General features: G+C 35.3%; 1 protein-coding gene across 6 annotated transcripts in view; it reads left to right on the forward strand.

Moving 5' to 3' along the window:
* CEP112 (centrosomal protein 112) overlaps positions 1-14,623 on the forward strand; it is a 405,933-nt gene that overhangs the window by 154,836 nt on the left and 236,474 nt on the right. For all 6 annotated transcript variants that reach the window (XM_057501633.1, XM_057501632.1, XM_036899724.2 and 3 more), the window contains one exon: positions 9,092-9,227. In XM_057501633.1, coding sequence (XP_057357616.1) covers positions 9,092-9,227 — 136 coding nt within the window. The remainder of the gene's footprint in view (positions 1-9,091; positions 9,228-14,623) is intronic.

Below are 14,623 nucleotides of genomic sequence, written 5' to 3' on the forward strand. Positions count from 1 at the left end.
TATTAACATATTTCACATAATTCAGAAATCATTTATGATAAGCAGAAAAAACTTCTCCATAATAAATAATATATTATATTTGGTAAATAAAGAGAAAATTTTTCTACTTAAAATTTGATCTATTTTTGCATAGTGATGAATGTAAGTGAGAATATTTTCCAGCTACTCTGAAATGTTGAACTGCCCAGGGACAAGGCATGGATGGTGTTTTGAAGGAAATAAATATTTCAGCTTCACATTTCAGCCTTTCTTCTTTATTCCTTTGATCTGGCTTTGGTTTACTTATTATTCTGCTTGAATGACTTCACACTGGCTTTTTCCTCTCCCCAGTAACGAGGAGTGGGCCTGCACCTATTTCAAAATATTTAGGCTTTGTCATTTTATAAGATGAACATGTTTTTCCTTGTTATTTACTGATATACTCCTGCCTCCAAAATAAGATATATCGGTGGATATGTACGTAGCTTTGTATGTATGATGTGTACTTTATATATGGAACTTTAAACCAGTACTTTCTTGAATATAGAAAGTTTAAAAAGAAACAACATTATATTTGGGATTTATTTTGAAGACCAGAGTTTAAAAATTTGAAAGGAATTTTTCTTTGATAAAAACTATAGCTGTTTTATCATATTCTCAAGGGTTTTTTTATTTTCACATAAAAATTTCAATTACTTTTCTATTTGCTGAGTTTTTTTAGACTCAGACAGAAGTTGATTTAGCACATAATTGTTCTGTAACCTTAGAACTGTTCACACATTACATTACATTTACTTTATTTTAATAAAGTATAAAAGTGCTTTATTTTATACTTTACCCATAAATCTCATCTTCTGTGACTGGTTTTTCTTGTACAGACTCTCACTACCTCTTTCAATTTTTTGTATTTCTGTAGCACTTAGGATTTTTCACAAAACATATATATAGGATATTGCATTTTTATTTGATTTTTTTACTTGCATTTTCCTCTACCTTTAATCAGATTGTAGTTTCTACAAGATAAGAACAATTTCTTATGGTTGTAAGTTTTCTGCAGCATTTGAGCAGATCTCGAAACTTGCCATTACCCTTGCCCGCTCTCCTAGAACACAACTAAGTTACTGAGAGTATAGACTAGGAGGTTAATGCCAGGATTAGGTCTTTGGAATCATGATTCAAATCCAGTTGACCTCAAAGGCTTCACAGACCTCCCAGCTGAAATCCATATCTTCTTAAGAGACACTTGAACAGTTGAAGAAGATTCCTCATTCTTATTTATAACTGACGTGATTCAACTAACTATGGTCCTCAAGACTGGAGTTTAACCCTGGGGGCGCGGCTCTGTGGGTGAGCCTAAGTCATCGACAATACAAGGTCTTTGTCAAAGGAGAGTTCCTTGGGGCTTCCTGCGCTCTTACCACACCTTTGTCCGGCTTTTCTTGTGGTAGCAAGAGAAAAGTCTAGCTGGTTCAGTACTGGGTCATCATGGTTTCACTGAGCCTTACTGCGTGTTTGCCTGTGGCTTATCAATGCTGTCCTGAGTTGTAGTTCAGCTTCTTCTGCCTGTGACACTGAGAACGGCGGCCTTTGTTCTCCCTTTACTGTTGCATAGAGCAAGTTGCGTAAGTCTGCTCACTGCTCAGGGGCTTCTAGGGAGGTTGTGCTGATTCTGAGATCCCTACAGCAGACGTCTGCTTCCTACAGATCCAGCTCTTCCACTGAATGGAGTAGAATGAAATCTCTCTGAACCCTCTCCTGTTTTTTTCAAGACACTTTGTTCAAACTGGTAATAATATTTAATTTGTATCTACGTTTTTCCCCTTAATGGAGTTCTCTTAGAAAGAAGGGTTTCTCATATAGCTTCATTCCTTAGTATCAGTTGGTGGCTAACATGTAGTAGGTCTTAACCAAATGTTTGTTGAATGAGTCCATAAAAGCGTGAATGACTCTGTTATAAGCTCAAAACATTGTTCTTTTAGGAGGAAAAATTAAGAAAATCTCAGTTTTGCTATGGCCATTTTAATGTAGTTAAATATAGTTTTAAATATAGTTTTTTATTTATCTTTAAGAACACTCTTTTTTACCTTCCAATATATTTCAAAAGATGTATTTATATTTAGCTTTTTAAGTTTCAGTGATTATATGACTATCTTATATGCAACCTACTCTGTGACTCAGGATAGCTCTTTGTCCTTGTATATTTTGAATTGAACACCACGAACACCCACACCATGTTTGAGAACTGTGGAATATGCCTTTGATATGAGCAGTGCGGAAATGTTTGGCAGCGTTGTTTCCTTATAAGGACTTAAAGCTTTTTCACAAAAATGCACCTTGGCTGTGAACCAGCCTTCTTTTTCGATGCTTGGTAATCTCTGGGGCTCCCCAAAGTTTTTAATGACACCTCATTTCTTGTGACCCATTGCACATGTCTTTTCTATGTTGGCTTCCAACCTCATAAATTTACCTTAGGAAAACTAAAACTTCCTTTAGTCACTCCTTTCTTTTTTGCAAGTCTTAGCAGTCATTGGTATACAGAAGCTTTGGTTCATAACCGTACTGATTCTTTGCACTTAATCAAACTTGGAATTTGCTCACTTGGGCAGATACATCTTCAGCAAGGAGAGGGTCTGTAGGTGCTTGCACCCTGGGTCTGTCTCATTCAGATTTGCTGCTGTTGGATGTAAATATTCCCTTCGAGGGAAATAATTTGGCTTTTTAGGTTGTTCTTTAACCTGGTGACATTACTCAGAGGGAGTCAAGTGAGAAAATGCAAAAATTTTTAATGCTTAAAGACTGTAACAGAATTTAACCTAAACATATCACAATGCACAGGACAGGTTCCCACAACAATTTTCTGGCCTGAAATGTCAATAGTGCTGATGTTGAGGGATTTGTTCTGTTCCATGGTTTTGCTTTGGTTTCATCTAGATGATGTAATATACATTTGACAAACAAATATTGAATAACTCTATACATGTAATATGCTAAAGGTATGTAATACAAATATGAGAAAGATACCAGTATGTTCCCACATCCTGTATTCCCCTGGCCTCAAAGATATTTGATTATCCTAGAAATAATAAGTATATAAATTAACAATTGTTATACTGTATATAAAATGCTTTAATAGCAGTATATAAAAAGTGCTAACAAGGCCAAAAGACAGAGCTAGCAGCTCTATCTGAAGAGTTGGCATTTGAGCCCCTGAAGAATGAACGGTAGTATGCCAGTCAAAACAACAAGGAGGAATGTTCCAGCTTATATTATAGCTGAGTAAGTTTCTATCAGACTAATCCTCCCTAAAACATAAACTCTGTACAAAATGTAAAATTCTGCTACCTGAAGGTCCTAGAGAGTGAATAAGCATGAAGTGATAGTAGAAAGGAGTACACACTTGGAAGAAAGGTGAGTTTCCCGTTTTTACAGCGTTTATCTGGCCACATTTGGTGCCATGTGGGACAGCTAGAATTTCATCTACCCAAATTCTAGAACCTCCCATCTACCTGTGGTCTTAGTGCTTGAAGAACCAGATGAAAGAATGGGGCAACCACAGCCACTGGCAAACTAAGGTGAAGAGACACCTAGGAAATAAGTGAGCCAGAGAATGGGAGCCCAAGTTCATTGTCTAATCCTGATCCATATTTCTAACTGATCACTGAAACATACATGCTTAGAGAAAATTCCCAACAGTCCAAGTAAGGCTGAAAGAGCTGAATTTATATATGAGTCTCTGTCTCTCAAGGGAAGACAGAATTTATAGTTTGATTCACTCAAGTTATAACTGCCATCTAAAAACAAATAATTAAATGTAACAATCAATACTATTTAGAGGAAAGTAATAGAATCCAGACTGTCTACAATATGTCACTCATAAAGATACAAGCTAAAATTACTTGGCATATGAAGAAATTACCCTGGGGACAGGGTAATATGATCTATTTATTCTCAAGAGTAAATACAATCAATGGGCACCACCCCAGGATGAATTAGATGCTAGAATTAGCAGATAAAATTTGTAAAGTAGCTATTATGATTATGCTCCAGAATCTTAAGGAAAATTGGTAGTAATGAAAGAAAAGCTAGGAAATCTTAACAGAAAAACAGTGAAAATGCATTTGAAATTTAATATGGGCTGAACATAACAGAATGGAAATGACAAGAAGATTCAACATACATGAAGATGAATCAGTAGAAATTAGCCAATGTGAGGAAAAGGAGAAAATATACCAAAAAAATGAGCTTTAGGGGAAAATAACGATGTATAAAATATATTTGATTTACCAAAGTAGAGAGAAGAGAGTAATAGAGAAAAAAATATTTGAGTAAATAACAGCCAAAAATTTTCCAGTTTTTATGAAAGATGTAATTATATTGATTCAAGAAACTCAGCAAAGCCCAAGCAGGGTAAATGGAAAACAAACAAACAACACTTAGTATTAGCTGTCTTTTGATTACAGCCATACTATCGGTTGTATAATGGTATCCATTGTGGTTTTGATTTGCATCTTCTTGATTAATGACATTGAGAATCCTTTCTTGTGCTTATTGGCCAATGACTGGGGAAATGTCTATTCACTTCTTCATCTATTTTTACATTGTGTTATTTATCTTCTTATTTTTGATTTGTAAGAGTTCTTTATATAGTCTTGATACAAGTCTCTTTTCAGATATGTGATCTGAAAACATTTTCTCCCATTCTGTGGGTGTTCTTCTCACTTTCGGTGATAACCCTAGCAGCAGGAGTTTTTTAACTTGCTGAAGTTCACTTGGCTGTGTTTCATTTTCTTGTTTATGCTTTCGGTGTTATATCTAAGAAGACTGTGCTTAACTCAAGATCACAAAGATTTACTCCTTTGTTTACTTCTAATAGTTCTATGCTTTTAGCTTTCATATTTAGGTCTGTGGCTCGCCTCGAGTTAAATTTTGTGTATCGTATCAAGAAGGAATCCAGCTTTATTCTTTTGCCTGTGGATATCCATTTGTCCCTCCACCATTTCTTGTAAAGATTTTTCTTTCCCCATTGAGTTGCTTGGCATCCTTGCTGAAAATGTACTGATAATTGACATAAGGGTTTATTTCTGAGTTCTTAATCCTATTCCATTGATTGATATGTCTATCCTTTTGCCAGTAGCACACTGTTTTGATTACTTTAGCTATGTAATAAGTTTTGAAATCAGAAAATGTGAGTCCTCCCACTTTGTTCTTCTTTTTTCAGGATTGTTTTGCCTATTTTTGGGTTCCTTGCATTTTCATATGAATTTTAGGGTCAGCTTGTCAATTTCTGCAAAATGGCACCTGAGATTTTGACAGGGGTTGTATTGAATCTGTAGACCAATTTGAGGAGTACTGTCATCTTTCCAATATTAAGAACAATACTAATTTCCATTTTACTAGGTGTTCCTTTCTGGCTCTTAAAGTACCAAATGTTTAACTGTCCAGAGTGTTCACCATTTTTCACAAGAATTTAGCAGAGACCACAAGTTTTAGCAGTCATATGAAGAAGAGGGAGAGGCCAAAGAAGTTTATCCATCATGTTTAGTGCAAGGTGTTATTTTTAGTTCCTTTTAAATTATAATTGTATCTTAATGTTTTTGACTGACTGACTCTAATCAATTTAAGCATACCAATAAGCAGCCATGAACATATATGATATACTTGCTTGGAAGTCTTGTTTTCCAGCCCAGCTGGAAAGGGAATGAGACTCTTCTAGCTGTTTTTCAGATTTGTTTGAAGTTTTTTGTTTTTCTTGGAGTTTCCAGTGGAGATGCCAAGCTGGCAGCAAATGAAGTATTCTGTAATGTGAAGCCTTATAAATATAAATTGGATCATGGCCATCATTATCAAAAATGCTGGTACAGAAATGCGCAAAGGGAAGATTTTCAAATTAAGGTTGGCCTGTACATATAAATGTTAGCTTGTAAAGCTCAAGAAATACTAAATTGTAGTCCATTAGTCTCCTACATTTTATTGCCTTTTTGGAATAATCATGTACTTCAGAACATCCTTTAATCTGAGCTGACTTGTGGTTGTATAAGAAGGCAGCTTCTTTTTTCTTTATGCTTTTTATGCTGAGATGAGGAAAGTTTAACGCATTTTATAAATAAATCAGAGCTAAAAAGCAAATTTTCTTCCCACCTTTTTATCTTCATGGAGGCCGCACTTTAAGGCATTTGAGTGATGCATTTATACTTGGCCGCACAACTTTTTCCACGGAAAAAAATAATCTTCAAAGCCACTTTATTTATTTACTTATTTGTTTGTCTATTTTTGCCTCTTACAGGACACACTATTTGGAACTGTGGTAAAAGGGAATACGGTTCTTATGTGAGGAGCAGATCTTTCCATTTTCCAAACACTGGAAGTTTCACTTATACTTTTGTACTTTGAGAAAAACTAAAATACATTTCTCATTAAAATGAATATCATCTCTTTATTTAAGACAGGTATTTTATTTATATTAAGATAGAAAATTCTTAAATATTAGTGGAACTCAGTGTATACGTCATGCTTTAAATAGATAGGAACATTGTTTTACATTGAGCAAGGCTTCCTTTGATTTTTAGCTTTACTCTCAAATTATCTCAGCAGGTGTGGTAGGACTGGAAACTGGTTGGAAGATTTAACACATTTCCCCCTGCCTGATATTTAATATAAAAATGTTTGCTATTATAAGTCAGGATGGGAACTATTGATTAAAAGCAGTGCATCTTATTACACAAGGTTTTATTTTAAAAAATTTTAAATATGTCTCCGTACCTGATTATGACTGAAGTTTATGACTTTAATTTAATTGTGGTCATAAGTTACTAATAAAGTAAATGAACTAAACTTAGTTGGTAAGAATGAGATGATATAAAGAAAATTGTTGCTCAATTAAATTGAAAGTGTTTACATTAAAAATTTTTTGGAGGAAGTTCAGTATTTAGATATTTTATATTACATGTATGTTCTTACTAGAAAGCCTAGAAATTACCAAGTGTCTTAGAGGGGCTTTTAAAATCAGGTCTGAGTAACTCCAGAAAGCTCATTACTTCTTGTCCACATCTTAAGAAACAGTGGCATTGCTGTTTAGGAAAAGTCTTTTCTCCCCACCACGATGTTTCTCTAATGTCGGTCCCTCGCTGCCTCTGACCCACAGATAAGGGAGGGGACGCGATGACATATTGAAGATCTGAAAGGACCAGCCAGGGGACTCAAGGCTTAACCGCTCAAGAGTGGTGCTGAGAGGGCACCTCTCATATTTATTGATCAAATGGTTGTTAACAACAATAAAATTCTGAATAGGGGACTCAATGCACTATCATTAATCAACCCCAAGCCTAACTCTCAACAGTCTCCAATCTTCTAAAGCGTAATGAACAAGTTCTTACATAGGGAATGAGTTCTTACATGGTGAACAATGCAAGGGCAGTCATATCACAGAAACTGTTTCTGTTTTGATCACGCATCATGAACTATTGATTGATGAACTATAAACAATCAAGTCAGATATCATTATTCATTTGATTTTTATACTTGATTCATATGTGAATCCCACACTCTAAAATTTGATTTGTGTGAGTTAAATTACCCTATCCCCCATTCTTCAGTATTACTGTTAATAAGATAATGTTTTATATATGTGTAAGCTTTCCTATTTAGGGAAGGTGAGCCAAGTTAATCTCATGATGTCTCAGTCTGTCTGGGCTGTGTAACAAAGCACCACAGGCTGGGTAGCTTATAAACAACAGAAATTTATTTCTCATAGTTCTGAAGGCTGGGAAGTCCAAGGTCAAGACACTGGGAATGGCTGTATTCTGGGGAGGGCTTTCTTCCTCGCTCATAGCTAGCACCTTCTTGACATGCCTGCACATGGTAGAAGGGTCAAGGGATCTCTGGAGCCTTTTTTGTAAGTGCTAATCTCATTTTGGGCAGGAGGAGTATGGTTTAATGCATTCAGATCACAGAGTATGACATGTGGAAAATCAGGACAGCAGCATAGCAGAGTAGCCAACAGCATGAGCTCTGGAAGCAGACTACCAGGACTGGAATCCTGGCTTAACCTATTACAAATGTGTAGCCTTAGAAATATTCTCTAAGCCCCAGTTTCCTGTACTGTGAAACTAGGGATGTAATAATACTTATATAAATTTCCTGTAAGAGTAAATGAAAGAACATATATAGAAATATTTTGTATGGTGCCCAGCACTTAGGAGTCAATATTAGCCATTATTAACTTTTGTGCATTTATAACCTAAAGCCTTTGGTTTTTTTCTTCTTTCAATTCATAAAGATTTCTTTTGTTTTGTTGTACCCTTTTAGCTGTATAATTTCAGCTCAAGGAATAAAGAAATGAGATGGTTATCCATTCTTTTAAGCAAGTTTACTAGAGGAAGGTAGAATAATTTCAGGCCATCGTGTTGCTCTGTTGCAGCTATCGCCCAACAGGGTGTCTAATTGCTGCTAGACATGCATAATAGAGATCTTTCCACTGGTAGGTTGGTTTTTGCAAAAATTGAGTTATAATTCACATGTTATAAAATTCTTTCAAAGTCTACAATACAGCAGATTTTAGTATAATCACAAGAATGTGCATCTGTCATCACTAATTCTAGAACATTCTCATCACCAAAAAGATCTCCTATATGCATTAGCAGTCACTCCTCATCCCCATGGCCTCCCATTCCCTGGAAACTACTAATCTACTTTCTATCTTCATGGATTTATCTATTCTGGATATTTCATATAAATGGAGTCACACAACACATGATCTATAACTGGCTATTGTACTTAGCATTATGTTTTCGAGGATCAGCCATGAAAACATAATGCTAGCATATATCAGAACCTCATTCTTTTTTAAGGATGAATAATATTATATTCCATTGTGTGGGTATACTACATTTTATTTATCCATCTATCAGTTGGTGGAGATACATGGAGAAAAAAATACCCTTTTTGTCCTGAGACAGATTATTCTATTGTCAACTCTTTAGAGGGAAGTTTATAGAATTTGGATCAAATGATTGAAATCTGGATTTTATTTTAGAGAGGATTTTGTTGCACTTTCATTCAGTCTTAGTTATTGTATTTTATGTTTTAACTCTGAAGCTTTTCTGAACTTTTCCAGAGAAAAAGAGGAGCAGCTAACTCGTGTGACTGAAGTTCAGAGGTTGCAGGCCCAGCAGGCAGATGCCGCCCTGGAAGAATTTAAGCGGCAGGTGGAACTGAACTCCGAGAAAGTCTATGCTGAAATGAAAGAGCAGGTGAGTAGGTCACCATTCCATTCTTTTTGAAAGCCACTCTCTCAGCGTGAAGGTACATTCTGATCTTAAGTATGACAGAAACATAATTACTTTACAAAAAAGCTTTATCAAAATTAGCCATATAGTTGGGCCACGGATCCAGAATGAGAAAGGGATAGTAGCCCTGGTGGAGAAGGACACCACTTCCACCTGAAGAGCCTTAAGGAGAAAGTGTCCCCTAGCAGCCAAGAAGCAGATCCCTGTTGGAGAGGGCTCAGCCTGCAGGCTCACCCCGCTCCAGGCAGAGCATGTGAAGGGAAGGGGCTGCGCTGTCCATTTCTGGCGTGCCTGCTCCGGGCTCCTCCTACACCACTGGGTGGGCACTGATCAGCAAATCCCTGATGGCAGTGAGGGGAGGGAAAAGGGTGGAGAGCCGCCCGGAGCTGTGCCGACAACCAGATGGGTCCTCTCTCCTCCTGCAGGATTCCTTGATTCACCCTTAAAGCAATGCCAGAATAACCACTTTAAAGTCTCATCTACAAAAGTAATAGAGGTAAGAGTGGTCATATTCGCGTTGGGAGTGTGGATCAACCTACAAGTAAAGTCCCATGACCAGTTTCTGTAGAGTAAAAGTTCAAGTTAACCATGTCTGTGTTTGTTCACGTTCCATAAATAGTGTTTCATGAATCAACAGTTAACACTATATACAGATATAGAAAACTAAATATAAAAGAGCAAACATAAAATCTGTAATAGTTATCTTTTTAAAACATAGATATGCACAAATATTATATATGCATTATAACGTATATGCATATAAATATGTGTGAACATTATAAATGCATGTAAAAGTATAAAACAGACTAAAATAATACACAGTAAATTAATTATAGTGGTTTTCCCAGAGGTAGAGAGGAGAGAATAAGGTAATTAGACATGAATAACAAAGCAAACTAAAACTTCATCTGGAATGTGTTAGTGTAAATAAACAGTGTTAACAACTGTTGATTCATGATGGGTACCTAGGTGTTTGTTCCCTTTATTCTTTTACAATTTTTTTCTCTCAAAACTAAAAACATACCACTTAACTTGTACAGGAACTGGACACTGCCTCAGTCCTCCTGAAATACCAGTTAAAAATACTTTGTTACAACTGATCAATGAAACACTATTTATGGAACGTGAACAAACACAGACATGGTTAACTTGAACTTTTACTCTACAGAAACTGGTCATGGGACTTTACTTGTAGGTTGATCCACACTCCCAACGCGAATATGACCACTCTTACCTCTATTACTTTTGTAGATGAGACTTTAAAGTGGTTATTCTGGCATTGCTTTAAGGGTGAATCAAGGAATCCTGCAGGAGGAGAGAGGACCCATCTGGTTGTCGGCACAGCTCCGGGCGGCTCTCCACCCTTTTCCCTCCCCTCACTGCCATCAGGGATTTGCTGATCAGTGCCCACCCAGTGGTGTAGGAGGAGCCCGGAGCAGGCACGCCAGAAATGGACAGCGCAGCCCCTTCCCTTCACATGCTCTGCCTGGAGCAGGGTGAGCCTGCAGGCTGAGTGCTCTCCAACAGGGATCTGCTCCTTGGCTGCTAGGGGACACTTCCTCCTTAAGGCTCTTCAGGTGGAAGTGGGTGTCCTCTGCCAGGGCTACTATCCCTTTCTCATTCTGGATCCCTGACCCAATTGTACAGCTAATTTTGATACAGCCTTTTTGTAAACTAATTATGTTTCTGTAAGGATAAAACTAGCAAAGAAATTAGAAAAATAATGGAGCAGTGCTTCAGAGTTTTGAAAGAGGAAGTTGTGACTCAACTTTATATACAACCAAGGAGTTTTTCACTTGCAAAATCAATAGAAAAACATTTTCTGAATAATAACTTACATTATGTATACCACTTATTTCTTTTCTGGAAATAATTATGTGAACACATCAATCCAGAGATGAAGCAAAAGACATCCACCCATGGGGAACATCATGATAAAAAGATGAGTAGAGAACAATGGACTCCAACAAAGTAAAAACAAATTAGCTTATTGAAACAAATTAGGATTCTTGAAAAAGAATATAATGGAATATAAATATATATGTAATATAAATATTATATAAAAAGAAAATAGAAATTTAATAACAACAACTCAAATGTAAATCTCTGGATCACATTAACAAAGATCAAGATGTAGGTGGATAGTGAGCTGGTGAAAGGAGCAGCACGCCCTGAAGAAAGGACACGCAAGGATTTTAAGATGAGGGAACTGTATGTTTAAATAATTTTGAAATGTATAATCAAAGGCATTGATAAAATTAACAAGATGTTACATTCACATAAAAGTCTTGAGAAGATAAAAGCAAAACTTGAAAGGATATTGCCAAAGGAACAAAAGCAGAAACAGAACAAAACATCCAAAATAAGACAGAATATTATATAACTGTAAAATAAGACAGAATATATATAAAACTGTAACAATAAATATTAAGAGGTTAGATTTTTCTAGTTTAAAAAAGGTATTGATTAGCTGATTTAAATCCACATATGTACTGTTTACAAAAGACAAGTAAAAATTACATACAAATTTTATTAAAAATAGGATAAAAATATATCACTTGTATTCAGAAAAAAAGAAAGACTATAATATCATACAAATTAACATCAGTACGAGTCAATAAACTGGACAGAGGGTTATATTTTTCATGCCGAAGGTAAGAATAGTTGATCAAATATGAAAAGGTGCTAGGGATACATGGAGAAATTGACATCAATAGTCATAAAGTGCTTTAATATATTTTCCTTCATCTTTGATAGATTAAGGGGGAAAGAAATCAAACAAATAGGAGGCCTAAATAAAGTTTCTAAAACAGCTTATATTTCTACTTTCTACCCTTTGATTATGTCACATTAAATTCCTACTCCCATGGAATAGTTATAAACTCAGTAGACCATATGGAAACACTCAGTATATTTCTAAATATGACATATGTGAAGCACATATTTTTGCCACAGTACAGTAAAACCAGAAATTAAATTTCAATTACAATTGCTACATTGGACTTCACCAAAATTAAAAACCTTTGCTCTTTGAATGACACCATTAAAAAACAAGAGGAAGTAAGGCAAGCAAAGAATGGGAGAAAAGATTCAGAAATATTTTCAAGAACTTGTATCTAAAATGTAAAAGAAATCTTACAACTCAATAATAAAAAAACAACCCAGTTAAAAAATATGCAAAATATTTGGACATCTCAAAGAAGATAAACAAATGACTAATAAACACATGAAAAGATGTCAGTATCATCATTCATCAGGGAAATTAAAGTCAAATGAAAGTCCATTACATGCTCATTAGAATGGTTCAATTATAAAGATTGATTGAAAATGTGAAGTGTTGGTAAAGAAGTGGGTGGTCAAATGGAGTCTTTACACACTGCTGGTGGGAAAAATTGCTGATTTTCTAAAAAGTTAAACATATAATAACCCTTGTCAGTCATTCTATTCCTATGTGTTTAATGAAGAGAAATGAAGACATACAAAGACATACACAAATGTTGACAGCATCATTCACAAAAGCCCAAAAGTTGAATAGCCAAAGTGTTCCTCAGAAGTTGAAAGGACAATCAAAATGCAGTATGTACAATGGAATACTACTAGCAATAAAAAGGAATGAACCACTGATACCCACAACAACACTGGTGAGTCTCAAAATCCTGTTGAATGAAAGAAGCCCAAAGCAAAAGGGTACATATTGTGTGTTGTGTATTATCTGGGTAATGTTAGAATGTCCTAGATAATGTTGAGTTTTTTGTTTTAGCAGATTATCAACCCACTTCTTTTAGAGCAAAAGTCCTATTTCATCCTCTGTGGGTGGGTTTCAGTTTGAGTTAAGTTCCAAAGCCTTTGCTGTGCTGCTTTGGGTCTGTTTGGATTGTGCCACTCAGGAATGAGTCTGAGATGTGGGTGGCATTTAAATCACCCCACCCAATGTCTACAGGCATTCATGGAACATTCTCCAGGATAGACCATATGCTTGGCCACAAAACAATCCTTAATACATTTTAAAAAGGATTAAAATCACACAAGATGTGTTCTTTGACCCCAATGATAATAAATTAGAAATAAACAACAATAAGAAATCTGGGAAGTCCCCACATATTTGGAAATCAAATAACACTTAAAAATAACTCATGGGTAGAAGAAGATATTACAAGGAAAGTAGAAAATATTTTGAACTGAATTAAAGCAAGAACATAGCATATCAAAATTTATGGAATGCAGCTAAAGCAGAACTTAGAAAAGTTTATACCTTGAAACATCTATATCCAAAACATCTATGTCAGTTCAGCAACCTAAACTTCATCTTGAGAAATCTGAAAAGAAATACAAGATCCTTCCCAAGCAATTAGAAGGAAGGAAATAATAAATATTTTTATATTTTTGCAAAAAAAAAAAGAAGTAGAAAACAGAAAAATAGAGATAACCAATGAAGTCAAAATTTGGGTCTTTGAAAAGATCAACAAAACTGACAATGCTTTAGCTTGATAGGTGAAAAAAAAAAAGTGAGCAAAAGCAAATGACCAAATTAGGGATGAAAGAGGAGAGGACACCGCTACTGATCCTATAGAAAATGCAAGAATTATAAGGTGATATTTTGAAAACTTTATGCCAACAAATTCCTAGAAAGATGCAAAGTATTAAAGCTATCTGAAGAAGAGAAAATCTGCATTGTCTTATATATAAAGATATTTAATAAGCAATTAAAAACCATACAAAAAAATACCATTACCAGACAGCTTCACTGGTGAATTCCTTCAAATATTAAAAAAAAATTATTTCAGTTCTTTTAGAACTCCTTATGAGGAAGAATCACTTCCCAGTTCATTCAGTAAGGCCAATATTAGTTTAATGGCTTCCCAGTTCATTCAGTAAGGCCAATATTAGTTTAATGGCAAAGCCAGAGACACTGCAAGAAAACTATAGAGCCATATAGGTCATGAATGTAGACATAAAAACCCTTAATGATATTTTAGCAAACTGAGTCTGGCAACTTATAAAAATGATTATACACATGACCAAATGGGATTTATCCTAGGAATCCAAGGTTGTCTTAACATTTGAAAATCAGTATCATACACAATAAAGGACAAAACCATATGATCATCTCATTAGAGGCAGAAAAAGCATTTGAAAAAGTTCAACACCATTCATGACTTAAAAAACATTCTTGGCGAATTAAAACTAGAAGTGAACTTACCCTACCTAATAAAGGACATCTATGAAAACCCTGCAGCTAATACACTGAATGTTGAAAGACTTAATGCATTACTTCCTAAGAACAAGGAAAAGATACCTGCTTTTGCCTCCTCTATTCAACATTTTATTGGAGATTCCAGCCAATGCACTAAGGTCAAAAA

Source organism: Manis pentadactyla, chromosome 4 (assembly GCF_030020395.1).
Source record: "Manis pentadactyla isolate mManPen7 chromosome 4, mManPen7.hap1, whole genome shotgun sequence".
Classification (NCBI taxonomy): Eukaryota; Metazoa; Chordata; class Mammalia; order Pholidota; family Manidae; genus Manis; species Manis pentadactyla.